The 17,071-nt window shown below is 36.6% G+C and overlaps 1 protein-coding gene across 9 annotated transcripts in view; it reads right to left on the reverse strand.

The window, feature by feature from the left end:
- The window catches only part of LOC134729382 (complement factor H-related protein 3), a 187,088-nt gene that overhangs the window by 74,700 nt on the left and 95,317 nt on the right, over window positions 1–17,071 (reverse strand). For 3 of the 9 annotated variants that reach the window (XM_063598089.1, XM_063598095.1, XM_063598127.1), the window contains 4 exons: window positions 14,825–15,007; window positions 13,085–13,261; window positions 12,619–12,801; window positions 9,354–9,550 (listed from right to left, as the gene is read on the reverse strand). The exons of 2 other annotated variants lie outside the window; for them this stretch is intronic. In XM_063598089.1, the coding sequence (XP_063454159.1) occupies window positions 9,354–9,550; window positions 12,619–12,801; window positions 13,085–13,261; window positions 14,825–15,007 (740 nt within the window). Of the gene's footprint in view, window positions 1–9,353; window positions 9,551–12,618; window positions 12,802–13,084; window positions 13,262–14,824; window positions 15,008–17,071 lie in introns of those variants that run through there. 4 more of the 9 variants (XM_063598087.1, XM_063598090.1, XM_063598108.1 and 1 more) reach the window with 3 other exon arrangements.

Consider the following 17,071-nt stretch of genomic DNA (forward strand, 5'->3'; position numbering starts at 1 on the left):
AATTAGATTAATATTTGATTAAATAACTTGGATTGATAGCCTAGCTAAGCGGACACATAAAACTCACCATTGCAGATGCTAATTCTCACCAAAACACAAATGATTTTGATTAATTATGTGGATACGCATAGTTGCAAGAAGGCTAACATGAACTCCCAGGCTATGACTGTTAGGAGTTGGCATTTCAAGATACCTGAGGTTAACACTTAGATGTAATTTTTTTTCAGTTACCAGGAATATACTTTATAGTACCAACTAGCTGGAAGGAGAATATTCAGTGTTCCCAACAGAAAGAAATGATCAATGTTTGAGATAATGGAGATGCTAATTACTCTGACTACTATACATTATATATATATGTGTATATATATATGTATATATATGTGTGTGTGTATATATGTGTGTGTATATATATGTGTGTTTGTATATATATACACACACTCACACACACACACACACACACATTACTATGCACCCCATAAATATGTATGGTTATTATTTGTGAATTTTTAAAGGGGGATTAAAAGACAATTCCTTGTTCATTACCGAGCTTTGATGAAGATAGCCCTCACCATTGTGGTTAATAAATCTAAAACTCAAAATGCCTATTATTTCATAGGTAATATCAGACAAACATTCCAATTAGCATGGAACAGTTTAGAAAAACTAATAATATGGAAATGACACATGCAGCAGCTCTCCACTGGTGGTTGCTCTTGGTGTATGTTACATTCATAAGCAATTTGCAGCCAGCATTTTTGACCAATGATATAATCCACAAAAGAACTTCTGGCTCCTTTTTTGAAATGGTCTAAACTCTGTGATTCTTCTTCTCCTTGTGCAAAGCAATCTGCCCGTTTTTCTGACAGCACGTCCCAATTTGAGTGAAGCAATCACCTTGTAGATAATAAAATCTAGATTACAAGGCAAGATTCATGGTAAATAACATTGAAGGCAATATATCTGGAAGTTTGAAAGAATTGAGTGGTTATCCCAAAGGCAATGCTTAGAGATGTACAGACACATGGATTATGGCAAATGCCATGAATGGTCAGATCTTACATATTTCCAACCCCGTAAACTGTTTCTGTTTTGCCAGATCCATTTTTACCAATTTAGAATTACAGCTGCAGATTTTACCACAAGAAGTCATTGCAGCTGAAAACATTACTTCAAGTCCTCTGAATTTAAGTGTACATTACTAAAGGGACAATGGGCTGAGGAATGATTATTTCTCTCACTAAACTAAGACTGCCTAGATGCTGCCCCCTGACTAGTGGTAGAGATACTCCTTCCATATTTTATATTTGTAACTGTACTTTTTCTTATTGGGAATGTTCATAGAGGGAAGTTCTGGAAAGGCTATTGATGCAAGGGGCTATTGCTGCACTCTATGGGTGGGTATTATAGCTCCCCTATGGACTTCCATCCACAGATGCTAAGCTTGGTTAAGATTGATAGTAAACAGAAAATGGCAAAAAGTGTGACCAATGATGAGGGAATGCATGTATGTGAGAGAACATCCCAGAGAAACAGAATAATACTCTAGGCTCCTTCTTTCTGATATGGTACTGAGGTATGGCAGATGCTGGCGGAATATATGGGGCCAGTATTACCCTGATGCCAAAATTAGACAAAGACACACCCAAAAAAGAGAAAGAAAATTACAGGTTAAAATCTCTAATAAATATCGATACAAAAATCCTCAACAAAATACTAGCAAACTGAATTAAGCAATACATTAGAAAGATCATTCATCATGACCAAATGGGGTTTACCTGTGGGATGCAAGGATGGTGCAGTATACACAAGTCAATCAATGTGATACATCATATTAACAGAATGAAGGATAAAAACCATATGATCATTTCAGTTGATGCTGAAAAAGCATTCGATAAAATTCAATATCCTTCATGATGAAAACCCTCAAATACTGGGGATAGAAGGAACACACCTCAAAGTAACAAAAGCTGTATTCAACAGATACACAGTTAGTATCATACTGAATGGAGAAAAACTGAAATCCTTTCCTCAAAGGACTGGAACTTGAAAAGGATGCCCACTGTTACATAGTTATTCAACATAATACAGGAAGTCCTAGCTACAGCAATCAGGCAAGAGAAGAATACAAAGGGCATCCAAGTTGGGAAGGAAGAAACCAAGTTATCCTTGTTTGCAGATGATATGATCTTATATTTGGAAAAACCTAAAGACTCAACCAGAAAACTATTAGAACTGATAAATTTGATAAATTTGCTGGGTATGAAATCAACATACAGAAATCAGTAGCATTTCTATACGTCAACAGTGAACAATGTGAAAAAGAAATCAAGAAAGTAGTCCCATTTACAGTAGCCACACATAAAGTGAAATACTTAGGAATTAAATAAAGAAGTTAAAGAGCTCTGTAATGAAAACTATAAAAGACTGATGAAAGAAATTGAAAAGGATACAAAAAGATGGAAAGATATTTTATGTTTATGGATTGGAAGAATCAACATTGTTAAAATGTCCATACTACCTAAAGCAATCTACAGATTCAGTGCAATCACTGTCAAAATACCAATAACATGCTTCACAGACGTAGGAAAAAACAATTCTAAAATGTATATGGAACCACAAAAGACCCAGAATAGCCAAAGCTATCCTAAGCAATAAGAACAAAACTAGAGGAATCATATTACCTGACTTCAAATTATACTACACAACTATAGTAATCAAAACAGCATAATAGTGGCATAAAAACAGACACATAGACCAATGGAACAGAATAGAGAACACAGAAGTAAATCCACACACCTACAGTGAACTCATTTCTGACAAGAGTGCCAAGAATGTACAGTGGGGAAAAGACTGTCTTTCAATAAATGGTGCTGGGAAAACAGGATGTTCATATGCAGAAGAATGTAACTAGACCCCTATGTCTCACCATATAAAAAAAAATCAATGTAGATTACAGACTTAAATCTAAGACCTCAAACTATGAAACTACTACAAGAAAACATTGCAGAGAATCTCCAGGATATAGGTCTGTTCAAAAATTTTGGGGGCAATATCCCATAAGCACAGGAAACCTAAACAAAAATGAACAAATGGGATTACATAAAGTTAAAAATCTTCTTCTGCACAGTAAAAGAAACAACAAAGAGAAGCGACAACCCACAGAACAGGAGAAAATATTCGTGAAGTACCCATCTGACAGGGCATGAATAACCGCAATATATAAGGAGCTCAAACAACTCTATAGGAAAGATTCTAATAATCCAATTAAAAACGTGCAAAAGATTTGAATAGACATTTCTCAAAGAAAGACATATAAATGGCAAACAAGCATATGAAAAGGTACTCAATATCATTGATTATCAGAGAAATGCCAATCAAAACTACAGTGTGATGTCATCTAACTCCAATTAATATGGCTTATATCCAAAAATCAGTAATAAATGCTTGGGAGGATATGGAGAAAAGGGAACACTCGTACACTGTTGGTGGGAATGCAAGTTAGCATAACCACTATGGAGAACAGTTTGGAGGTTCCTCAGAAAACTAAACATTGAGCTACCATATGATCCAGCAATCCCACTGCAGGGCATATACTGAAAAGAAAGGAAATCAGTATATGGAAGAGACATCTACATCCCTATGTTTGTTGCTGCACTGTTTACAATAGCTAAGGTTTGTAAGCAGCCTAAGTGTCCATCAACAGATGAATGGATCAAGAAAATGTGGTACGTATATACAATGGAGTAGTATTCTGCCATAAAAAAGAATAAGATCTAGTTATTTATAGCAACATGGATGGAACTGGAGATCATTATGTTAAGTGAAATAAGCCAGGCACAGAAAGACAAACTTCACATATTCTCACTTATTTGTGGGATCTAAAAATAAGAAGAATTGAACTCATGGACATAGACAGTAGATGAATGGTTATTACCAGAGGCAAGGGGCTAGTGGTGGAAGGCAGTGGTTGGGGGTGTCAGGGAGGAGGTGGGTACCTATTTTCAATAGGTACAAATAAATAATTAGAAGAATGAATAAGACCTACTAATTGATAGCACAATAAGGCTACTATAGTCAACAATAATTTAATAGTATACCTTAAATATAACTTAGTGTAATTGGGTTGTTTGTAACTCAAAGGATAAATGCTTGAGGGGATGGATACCCTATTCTCCATGATGTGCTTATCTCACATTGCATGCCTGTATCAAAATACCTCATACACCCCATAAATATATATACCTACTGTGTACCCACAAAATTAAAAATAAATAAATAAATAAAATAACTGCTAAGTAGAAGAAACCTCAAAGTGATAAAATCAAAATGTCTTGTTTTTCCTGCCAATCTCCCCACTATATTTTCTTCCCTTATTGTTAACAACATACTGTCTACATATTTTTGTATTCTGAATTTTGTGTTTGCATTGTATCTTCAAAGAAGTTATAATTAACTTCATATCAAGCAATAGTATTTTCAAATTCAAAATGTGCTTCCTATCTAGATAAAAGACTTGGCATATAATGATTCTTAATGGGTGTGTTAAAACAATTGATTTCTAGGCACAAATTAATGAATAATAAATGGGGGGGTTTGTTTTATTTTCTTTTTGAGACAGGGACTGGCTCTGTCGCTGGGTTGGAGTGCAGTGGCACAATTGCCCCACCTCATCCTCCTCTAGTAGCTGGGACTACAGGCATGCACCACCACGCCCAGCTAATTAGTTTTCTTTGTTTTTATAGACAGGATCTTGCTGTGATTCCCAGGCTGATCACAAACTCCTGACCTCAAGCAACCCTTTCACCTCAGCATCCCAAAGTGCTGGGATTACAGGATGATCCACTATGTCTGGCCCATAAATAGCTATTTTGCTTGATAAATATCACACCCACTATATTTACATTTTAATATAACAATCATTCTATTTTCCCTAAGATTTCATTTTCAGTCATTTTTATTTTCCTGCCTAAAGATTTGTAAGATTTGTTCATTAGTCTTATAATTAAAAAACAATTGGCTAGATTATGTTTCTGTGAGATTTTATCTCTCACTTTGCCTGGAACCACATTAAGCTATACACTAGGAATAATTGTTTAGAAAGGAATGTAAGAACATTTCGAAGATTGTACTTATTGCAATTGTACTGGTTTCTTCCCTAGACTTAGATTTTTATGGTTTATTCTCCAGATTAATAATCTCTGTAATCATTCATTTCTCTATGGTTTCCCTTTGAAAACCCACTACACCAAATTTCTTATCTATCACACCAATTCACTTTGCTAGGTGCATACTCTTCTCTTTAATAACCCCACTGATGCTTTTATATCACATTTTATTTTCCTCTTCCTGATGATATTGCTTGTTGCTCCTACAGTTGTGGTTTCCTGCCATTTATTTTTGTACCATTTTAGGAAACTAAGGCAATCATATTAGTCTGTTCTCATGCTGCTAATAAAGACATACCTGAGACTAGGTAATTTATTAAAACAAGAGGTTTAATTGACTCACAGTTCCACATGGCTGGGGAGGCCTCACAATCATGGTGGAAGGTAAATGAGGAGCAAAGTCACATCTTACATGGTGACATGCAAGAGGGCTTGTGCAGGGGAACTCCCATTTATAAAACCATCAGATCTTGTGAGACTTACTCACTACCATGAGAGCAATATGGGGAAATAGTCCCCATGATTCAATTATCTCCACATGGCCCTGCCCTTAACATGGGGTAAGATTTGAGCAGAGACACAGAGTCAAACTATATCATTCCACCATGACCCCTCCCAAATATCATGTCCTCGCATTTCAGAACCAATTATGCCTTCCCAAAAGCCTCTCAAAGTCTTAACTCATTTCAGCATTAACTCAAAAGTCCACAGTCTCAAGTCTCATCTGAGACAAGGCAAGTCCCTTTGTAAAATCAAAAGCAAATTAGTTATTTCCTAGATACAATGGTACAGACAATGGTGCAGACAATGGGTAAGTAAACCTGTTCCAAATGGGAGAAATTGGCCAAAACAAAGGGGCTACAGATCTCATGCAAGTACAAAATCCAGCAGGGCAGTCAAATCTTAAAGCTCAAAAATGATCTCATTTGACTCCATGTCTCACATCCAGGTCACGCTGATGCAACAGGTGGGTTCCCATGGTCTTAGGCAACTCCACCCCTGTGGCTTTGCAGGGTACAACTTCCCTCCTGACTGCTTCCATGGGATGGCATTGAGTGTCTGCATCTTTTCCAGGTGCACGATGCTAACTGTCGGTGGAACTACCATTCTGGGGTCTGGAGTACAGTGGGCCTCTTCTCACAGCTCCGCTAAGCAGTGCCCCAGTGGGGACTCTGTGTGGGGGCTCCCACCCCACATTTTCCTTCTGCACTGCCATAGCAGAGGTTCTCCATGAGGACCCCACCCCTGCAGCAAACATTTGCTGGACATCCAGGCATTTCCATACATCTTCTGAAATCTAAGCAGAGGTTCCCAAACCTTAATTCTTGACTTCTGTGCACCACAATCTCAACATCACATGGGAGCTACCAAGGCTTGGGGCTTGCACCATCCAAAGCAATGGTCTGAGCTCTATGTTGACCCCTTTTAGCCCCTGCTGGGATGCAGGGCACCAACTCCTGAAACTGCAAAAAGCAGCATGGTCCTGGGCCCTACTCACAAAACCATTTTTTTCTCCTAGGCCTCTGGGCCTGTGATGGGTGGGGTTGCCCTGAAGACCTCTGACATGCCCTGGAGACCTCTGACATGCCCTGGAGACATTTTCCCCATTGTCTTGGTGATTAACATTTGGCTTCTCATTACTTGTGCAAATTTCTGCAGCCAGCTTAAATTGCTCCCCAGAAAATGGGTTTTTCTTTTCTATCAAATCATCAGGCTGCAAATTTTCTGAACTTTTATGCTCTGCTTCCCTTTGAACATAATTTCCAATTCCAAACCATATATTTGTGAATATATAAAATTGAATGCTTTTAACAGCACCCAAGTCATCTCTTGAACGCTTTGCTGCTCAGAAATTTTTTCCACCAGATGCCTTAAATCATCTCTCTCAAGTTCAAAGTTCCGCATCTCTAGGGAAGTGGCAAAATGCCACCAGTCTCTGAGCTATAACATAGTGACAATCACCTTGTTCCTGTTCCCAACAAGTTTCTCATCTCTAGCTGAGACCACCTCAGCCTAGATTGCATTTTCCAAATCACTATCAGCATTTTGGTCAAAGCCATTTCACAAGTCTCTCTAAGAAGTTCCAAACTTCCCCACATCTTCCTGCCTTCTTCTGAGTCCTCCAAACTGTTCCAACCTCTGTCTGTTCCCCAGTTCCAAAGTCACTCTACATTTTTGGTTATCTTTACAGCAGCACCCCACTCTACTGTGTAATACCAATTTACTGTATTAGTTGATTCTCACACTGCTAATAAAAACATACTTGAGACTAGGTAATTTATAAAGGAAAGAGGTTTAATGGACTCACAGTTCCACATTGCTGGGAAGGCCTCACCATCATGGCAGAAGGTGAATGAGTAGCAAAGGTACATCTTACATGGTGGCAGGCAAGAGAACTTGTCCAGGGGAACTTTCATTTATAAAACCATTAGATCTCATGAGACGTATTTACTACCATGAGTGGGGTATGGGAAACTGCTCCCATGATTCCATTATCTCCACCTGGCTTGCACCTTTGATGCATGGGGATTATATAATTCAAGGTGAGAATTGGGTGGGGACACAGTCAAACCATATCAGCAATTATTTTTGAAATTTTATTTATGATATATGTTGATGAAGTAGAATTAGTCACTGGAATTAATAAAACAATTTTTTACTTTTTATTCTCCAGTCTCTGCAAACCTGTTATTTGAAAACTGAGTTAGATTTGATAGCTTATATCATTCTTCAGTCTTAAAAAGTTATTCCTAGCTTTAGTCACCAAAACATTCTCAGTCTAGCAATTAATATTTCTCATTCTGTACAGGACTAGATCATTATACAAGTTCATGCTTTTTTCTCTATAATCAGGAAAAGTGTTGGGAAAGGGAACATTGTTTTCTTCTTACCCTGCAACTTCTCACTAACCATATGCTAACTGGGGGTAAAAATCTATTAAAGTGAATAGGGATTTCAATTTGTTAACAGGGATATACAATCTTTTCAAAAACTCCTTATATACAAAGAAAAGTACAGAACAGAGAGTGAAGGCAATTAACAGGAGAAAAGACAAAAAAAAATCTGAAGCAAAACTTAATAAGAAATGCAAAAACCATATATGAAGAAACTTTCAAAATATTTGTATTAAGAAAATACAAATGTAGCCTTAAACAAATCAGAAAAAGAATTATTTCCTTAAATAGGAATTTTCAGCATCCTATTTATTTCTTTTTAAGACAGAGTCTCAGTCTGTTGCCCAGGCTGGAGTGCAGTGGCACTATCTTGGCTCAGTTCAACCTCTGCCCCACTGGTTAAAGTGATTCTCCCACCTCAGCCTCCTGAGTAGCTGGGACTACAGGTGCACGCCATCATGCCCAGCTAGTTTTTCTGTTTTTAGTAGAGACAGGGTTTCACCGTGTTGACCAGGCTGGTCTTGAACTTTTGACCTCTGATGATTCCCAGCTTGGCCTCTCAAAGTGCTGGGATTACAGGCGTGTGCCACTGCACCTGGCTTCAGCATCCTAAAGTGTCAACATGGCCCAAGTTAATATATACATTTAATGCACTTCTGGCTGTGTTCCCAATGCTCTGAAAGGGTTAGCAAAACCTCTTTTCTTTTTTCACAGGAAAATGATAATAATTCACCTTCTTTAGTACTATTTCCTTTAAATCATGATAATGATGTAATGTCAGTGTTTGGCAGGAAACACTACTTTTAATAAAAATGACCCTATTTGGTTAACTGCATCTAGAGGACCATGGCTGCAATAAGGGAATACTATAGTGTGTTTATTTTCACTTTTTTTTAATATCTAATTTTAATATCTAATTTTATGGTATTATTACTTCCCCAAATAAAATCCAAGTCATTTTGTTTCTATGTCTAGGTATACTATACAATATGCAGAAAGCCATTCAGCTGTCTGCCTTACTTACTTACTATACTTACTAATTCATTGATAAGAAGTCCAATATAAGAGTAGTTTTTATTATTTTAGTACAAGCATAAGCAATAATTTAGTTTGTTTTAATATATTTTTGAGAACATATTAAGTTGCAAATTGAAACTCTTATATTAATTTTCTTTGAAATAAAGTAGAAATTACAACAATATCAGAAGCTATCTTTGCAAGCTTTGAGACCATAAGACTGAGAAGTGGAAGAAGTGGAAGTTGGACATACATTTAGGGTACCAATGTTGCCTTATTCGCATCTGGGGTATTCCACTATCCCTTCCCGACACACTGCTTGAAATGATAGAATTGATGTATTTGCATTATATCCCAATTTACACATAAATTCAATGGTATCCCCTGTTTTTGCATAATATTTTCTGTCATTTCTTCCTTTTAACTTTATGTTATTTTTATTCATGTTTTTTTCAGTTATTATACATGGATCTGAAAGCAGAAAAAAACAATTAACAATCATAATCTTCTCTTTCATGAGCAAATAAAATGCATCCTAATGAGTAGTTTAGGATAAAATAAAATTATAAAATAATCCAAATAGTTAATAGTTATTAACTTGTGCTACATACTGACTTTAGCATTTCACAAATATAATAAGTTCAGTTGCACTTCCCCAACGTCACAGCAGAGATCATCAGGTGAGGTGATAAACGTGAACCCTGGCAGTCTTTCTCTAGAGGCTGAACTCTTCTTCCCTAAAACATGTTGTGTCCACCCTAGTGACTTCATATCAAAAAGGATTATGCTAACATGTTCCATTGGAGTCATGGTTACTTATCCTCCTTTCCCCCATTCGACAAGCCGTGACTACAAGCACTCCAAATGTACTCACATTTTGCTAATTTAATTCTATGTTTGTATTTTTCTCTTATGCCCACAATGTAGAAACAGAACTGTAGAAAGGTATAATCTTTCTAATAGTCATCTATTAAAATGAAACTATATATACATACATACATACATACATACATATACCTCAATATCTATCAGTTATCTCTCTCTCTATCACCATCATCTATCCCTGTCATCTTCATTTTCTATTTTAAAGAGAGGCAAGGATAAGCACACAGAGTAAATATGAATCCCTACATGATTATGGACAAATTACTCTATCTCACTATGCCTTCATCTGTAAAATCAGTAAGATAATGTTACTTCCACATATGGGTTTTCTTTTATAAAATTCTTTTGTAAAAAAATTTATAATTTTTTTTTAAGTTCCAGGGTACATGTGCAGGATGTGCAGGTTTGTTCCATAGGTAAATGTGTGCCATGGTGGTTTGCTGTACCTATCAACCCATACCCTAGGTATTAAGCCTAATTCTTACATGATAAAAGTGTCAGTTCTTACATAGCAAGCTTTTCATTTTTGATGATATCATTCACTCACCTATCTCTTCTTTTGACTCAAGTATTCTGCATTCTCGTTTAGCCCTTATTAGCATTAGCATTTCTTTAGAAATTTCCCCAATCATATTTTAATACATCTTTCAAGTACTTACTTAAATAAATTTCTTAACATAGTACATATCACTTTTGAAATCCAAAAATTTTTAAGATCTCTTCAATACATTCAGGGGCTGTTTACAATTCAAAAATAAATATTATTTGAACTGTAAATACTTCTCCAAACATATTTTCCAAAACTTTCTAAAGTTTCCTGCTGCCTGGGAAAGTTTTCCTCATTGCTTTAATATGCCATATGTATATGTAATATTTTCCATAAGGTTGCCTTTTTCCCTAGAATTCTGTGCTTGAATGCTCTTTGCTTCCTTAGTTTTGAAGACTGAAAGTCTTGCTTGTATCATAGAACTGATCTTATATCTTCAGATAATTATAATCCTTTCCTGTTCTTGATTGTGAGAAGAGGTAATGCTTTTGCTGTGAAACCCATCTTAGGAGTGTCCATCTCCTCATTCAATCAAATTTGAGACTCAGAATTTATCTCTGAAACCTAACACTTTTCTATGAAATCAAGTTTGAAGATACTTGTAAACTATTTTGATTTGAGGATACTAATTTCTTCTTCAGTCTTGCCACTTGCATAGTTTGGAGCTCAAACTTGGACATGATCATCTACAGAAGTGGATACTTAAGTAGGGGACAGTAATTAAGGTTTAGCCCATTGTAAGATCAGCCAAAATATCAGCGTCATCAGTCAATATGAAAGGTAAAAGGTAGCATAGCATCAAAATAAAGGAAATGAGTCACGTCACAGAAAAGAACTGCTTGTATCATCCTGTACTTAGGAACTTGAGCACTTGAAAAACTCATGAACTTATAGTTTAAGAGCTGTGATAGGAATAGGTTATCTGACATGCAGGGACTGATGGGTATCCCAGGGCTCTACCTCATAGGCTAGTAGAAACTTGTGGCAAATTTTCTTTTAGGTTTTCTTGTTGTTGCCATAATCATTGTGGCTTATATTTTTTGAATTGTGTTGCTTCAAGTTCATAGTACTTGGGGGACAAAATTCTGGAAGTATACCTATATTACCGGCTTGAGGGGTTTTTAGTGTATTCATTTTGGTTCTGGTGTAAGGGAAGAGGAGAATAAGGTAAAAATGGAAAAGCAATGGGTTATGGAAATGGCTGAAGTTTCGTTAATTTCTTTCTTTCTTGCTAGGAATACTGATAAAATATAAGTAAGAATAATAATCAGAGAAAGAACTTCTCAGTGTTAACCAGCTATGTGTTCTATCAGGAAAAATTTCATGTTTTCAAGTAGGGTTTACCAGTTAGTGGTTTTTTGAAACAATGTTTTCAGAACTGTTTGAAAACTCTTTATCTCAGTGTTAATAATGTGAAAATGATTACTGGTGTTAAGCTGAGATGCCATATTTCATATGTGCGCAATAAATGGATGTCATTCTTGAAGACTCATTGTATCCATTAACAAATTGAAGACTCTGAACATTCTTGGTTTTTTCTTTTTCTCTTTTTCTTTTCTTCTTCTTCTGTTTTATTTATTTATTTTTTATTTTTTATTTTTTTTATTTTTGGAGACGGAGTCTCCCTCTGTCACCCAGGCTGGAGGGCAATGGCGCAATCTCCACTCACTGCAACCTCTGCCTCCCGGGTTCAGATGATTCTCCTGGCTCACCCTCCTGAGTAGCTGGGATTACAGGCATATGCCAGCATGCCTGGCTAATTTTTGTATTTTTTGTAGAGACAGGGTTCACCATGTTGGTCAGGCTGATCTCGAACTCCTGACCTCATGATCTGCCTGCCTCGGCCTTCCAAAGTGCTGGGACTACAGGCGTGAGCCACCACCCCAGGCCGACATTCCTGTTTTAAAAAAGAAACTTGGTCATTGTTTACATGGAATTTTCCAAGCTTATACACTTGTATATTAAGATCTGAAAGGCAAATATTCAGCAGAATAGCTATTTGTGAACACAGTTCTAGGGTAATAACCCATAAAAATTCTAGTATAAAAAAGCAAATATCAAACTTATTACTCTGATTTTCTCCGGATCTAGAATTTTAAGAACTTACGTATGCATCTTGGTGGTTCCGACCACTCTCCATTACTACATGTTACATAATTAGAACCCTGAAGTTCATAGTAGGACTGGCATTGGTACTCGACTCTTGACTGTGGCACATACAATTTTAGTAGAAAGGAGGTGGTACCCCCATTGCTAATAGGTGGAGGAGGCCCACACTTTTCTGAAGAATCTGAAAAAAAAATACTTTATATGTGGGGAAAAATCAATAGTCTTATTGGAAACTTTCTAAATAAAGCTTTTTATATACTCTTAACTGTATCTTATTTGATTTCTTAGGAAGACATTTGCATTTTCAACCTTGTTTTTTTTTTTAAAGTCTCAAGATAATTCACACTCATAGGAGGACTACATATATATGTACATATATGTACACACATATGTGTACATATACATATGTAGGTGTCTATTATTTTATTTAATTCTAATAAAAAATACTTGAATAAAATACTTACTATAACATGTTGGCAAATGGGACCACCCATCTTCACCACACACTATGGAACCTGTGGTGTTTCCATAACTGATTTCATATCCATCGTAGCATTCGTAGTCCAATGTGTCATGGAGCTTAAACCGCACGCCATTACTCTTGGCTCTGGAATTCTCAAAAACAGGCATATCACAAAATTCTGAAACAAAATAAAATTGAGGGTTGCTTTTCTATGCCATGCGATGCACAACTCAACTAAGAAAGACCCATTGTAGGGATAAAATTTACCAATCAGTGTGTGCTAATAAATTAAGTACTATTCAAAACAGTCTGACAATCAGTGCTTTTTGTGCTATAATAATTACAATAGTTAAATATATTTCTCTCTGTATATTCTTTCTTATCATTCAAATCCTGTGAAAATATATTGGAAACATTTGGTCAGACCTATTTTTATTTGTGAAAAATCTCATTGGCTGTTATTAAAGTCTACTAATATGATGCTACAATATATTATTTTAAAGACGATAACATTTTGTGAATTTAAAGGTTAATGTAACCATTTATGTAGTTATGTAACGATTTACTAACAGTAAGGGTGTATATATTAGATAAAAATTATATTAATTGGATATAAGTTCTATAAAATTTATGAAGCATCCTGTCTTTTATTTCAGAAGTTTTAAAGTGGATCATTTATCAAAGCTGAGTAAAATTGAAGTATACACCTTTTTCTTTACACAGAGCCCGTGATAAGTATAGAAATTGAAAACAGTATTCTAGAAATGTAGGAATTCATATAACCCCCAAAACTCATGATAACATTGAGATAATCACTTTGTAAGTGTATCTTTTTTCTCACTTAGCTTAATATTTTTGAGAGTCTTCCATGTTGTATTATGTATCAAGGTTCCATATTATCTCATGACTAAAAATAGTTGAATTGTACCCTTGAAAATGAAGTGGATTTGGGAGTATGTAAATTATACAACAGTATCTGGGTTAAAAATACATTCAGCAATTTGTCTTTAAAACTCTTTGTGAATATATAAAGAGGAAAGAAAAAAAATCAACTTTTGCCACTGAAAGATTTCCTTTGTTCATTATGCAATCTCTTTATCATACTAAGTAAAGGTCGAGCATGTTCAGAGAACTTTACATGTAAAGAATCCATTGGCAGGTAGGAGGTTTGTAAACATTCAGCCCACCCACCTACCCTTTTCCTTTACTTGTTTTCTCTGTAGTAAACAATAGGGTAGAGATAATTTTTTGATTGGATATCCTCAGTAGCATCATTGATACAAATTCTTAAGGTCTGATTCTCCTGACACTAGCAGAAATTCAGAATTAAGCATTCATTTCTCCCCCGACATGTACAACTTTTCTGAGCGTGAGCACGGAATGCAATACAAGCAGCTGATAATTTTGAAATACAAAGAAAGGGAAGACAACAAAGTTTTTATTGGCAACTAACATATTTTGCTGATATTCTCATGCAGCTCCCTAACTAGTCTGTACATGATAAGATTGCTTTTATGTAAAGGCAGATTGAGTTGTAAGAGATGAAATGATCATCTTCCCAAGTAGCCATTACTCTAAACATGCAAAAGACTTAATTTGGCACAGAGTGTTGAATGGTTTTAGAAGTATTTGTATCTCTTTACTCCTAAAATTGTTTTCTATAATTTTAAGTAAAACACTATCATCTCAAAGAGAGGAACGAAGTTGACAGAAACTGAATGGGAATATGTAAATCACTTACTAATGCAAATTGGTTGTGTTGACCATCCATTTTGCAAACATGTAATTGATCCTGAAGAATTTCCATCTGCTGTTGCATATCCTGGTTTACATTTATATTGTATTTCTTTATTTAAAATGTAAATAGAGGAAGATTCAGAAATGAATCCATTTTCAATTTCTATATCTGATTTTGAGCATGTTCCTAAAATAGAAAAAGTAGAGAAAAAAGTAAATATTTGTTGAGTAGTTCTTTTATAGGAGGGAACAAGTAAAAACATGGCAATATGGCAAAACAATGAAACATTTGTTAATGAGTTGAAAACAGCAAAACTGGAAGTTTCCTAGACATCCGTGTTCTTAAAGGAAACCACGAATTTCTGAAGGAAATGTTGAACACAGGGAAGGGCAAAATGAAAGCAAAGAATCCTTGAGACTGTCAACAGAGCTCTGGCAGGCCTTGAGGAATGCAGATCTAGGAGACTCTCAAGTCCCTAATGAAATTTTGGAAGACTTTCTGGCTACTTTGCAACAGCCTGAGTATTTTTGGTACTATTAAGGGGTCTTAAACCTCATTAAGTCAAATGCCATTTCCCAGGCAAAGATATGATACACACTGCTACCATAGGCAAGAAAGTAATTTTGTAAATCCTTTGTCTCCAAGAATTTAAAGTGGTTGTCATCTTAAGTGGGTGCTTAAACCCATATAGACGTGGTGTTTGAGAGGCATGTGGAAATGTAAGCAGAAAAAAGAAAGCAAACAAGATAGCAAAAATAAGTTCTAATATATTAGCAATGTATTTGTTCTTTATATATTAGTAACGTATGTGTTCTATACATTACTAATGGGTATACGTACAAGGTAGTACTTATTTTAGTAATGTATATGTTTTAAGATATTAGTAATGTATATGTTCTTTAATATGTTCTTTTCTAATTAGTAATTAGAAAACAAATGTAAATGGACCAATTTCACTATCTGAAAGAAAAAGAAATCATGTTAAAGATGATGCATATTTATAATATAGCATTTGTCATAATCATGAGTTTTCTGATCTATTCTTGCCTACTTTCCTATTAATCTCCTCCAGCGTCTAAACTACAGTGTTCAGTTTCTATTGTAAACAGCTTTATTTTCAATATCTACAAAGTGCTTGACACACAACAATATTTATTAGGTGGATTAATGATAGAGTTGGTGCCTATGGCAGGAGAAAAAGGGACTTTTCTTTCAGGGGCCTAGGCTATTGTTGAAGACAGTTGCTCCTATAATGTTGTAGGAAGATTCCCATTATCTTACGTCTCAATTATTCCATAATTATCATGCGGTTTCTATAATGGAATGTTTTGTAAATTGCAAACAATACACACAAACAACTTTCAGAGTCCCCTTTACTTAAAAAGTAAAAGTCAGCTGTAACTGAAGATGAGCCTTAATTTAAAGCAACAGAGCACTAACTATAAAAATAGATATCATAGAGGGCAGCCAAGATGGCCAAATAGGAACAGGTCCGGTCTACAGCTCCCAGCATGAGCGACGCAGAAGAAGGGTGATTTCTGCATTTCCATCTGAGGTTCCGGGTTCATCTCACTAGGGAGTGCCAGACAGTGGGCGCAGGACAATGGGTGCAGCGCACCGTGCGTGAGCCAAAGCAGGGGAAGGCATTGCCTCACTTGGGAGGCACAAGGGGTCAGGGAGTTCCCTTTCCTAGTCAAAGAAAGGGGTGACAGACGGCACCTGGAAAATCGGGTCACTCCCACCCTAATACTGCGCTTTTCCCACGGGCTTAAGAAACGGCACACCAGGAGATTATATCGTGCACCTGGCTCGGAGGGTCCTATGCCCACGGAGTCTCTCTGATTGCTAGCATAGCAGTCTGAGATCAAACTGCAAGGTGGCAGCGAGGCTGGGGGAGGGGCACCCGCCATTGCCCAGGCTTGCTTAGGTAAACAAAGCAGCCGGGAAGCTCGAACTGGGTGGAGCCCACCACAGCTCAAGGAGGCCTGCCTGCCTCTGTAGGCTCCACCTCTGGGGGCAGGGCACAGACAAACAAAAAGACAGCAGTAACCTCTGCAGACTTAAATGTCCCTGTCTGACAGCTTTGAAGAGAGCAGTGGTTCTCCCAGCCCGCAGCTGGAGATCTGAGAATGGGCAGACTGCCTCCTCAAGTGGGTCCCTGACCCCGACCCACGAGCAGCCTAACTGGGAGGCACCCCCCAGTAGGGGCAGACTGACACCTCACACGGCCAGGTACTCCTCTGAGACAAA

The sequence above is a fragment of the Pan paniscus genome, chromosome 1, assembly GCF_029289425.2.
Source record: "Pan paniscus chromosome 1, NHGRI_mPanPan1-v2.0_pri, whole genome shotgun sequence".
Taxonomy (NCBI): Eukaryota; Metazoa; Chordata; class Mammalia; order Primates; family Hominidae; genus Pan; species Pan paniscus.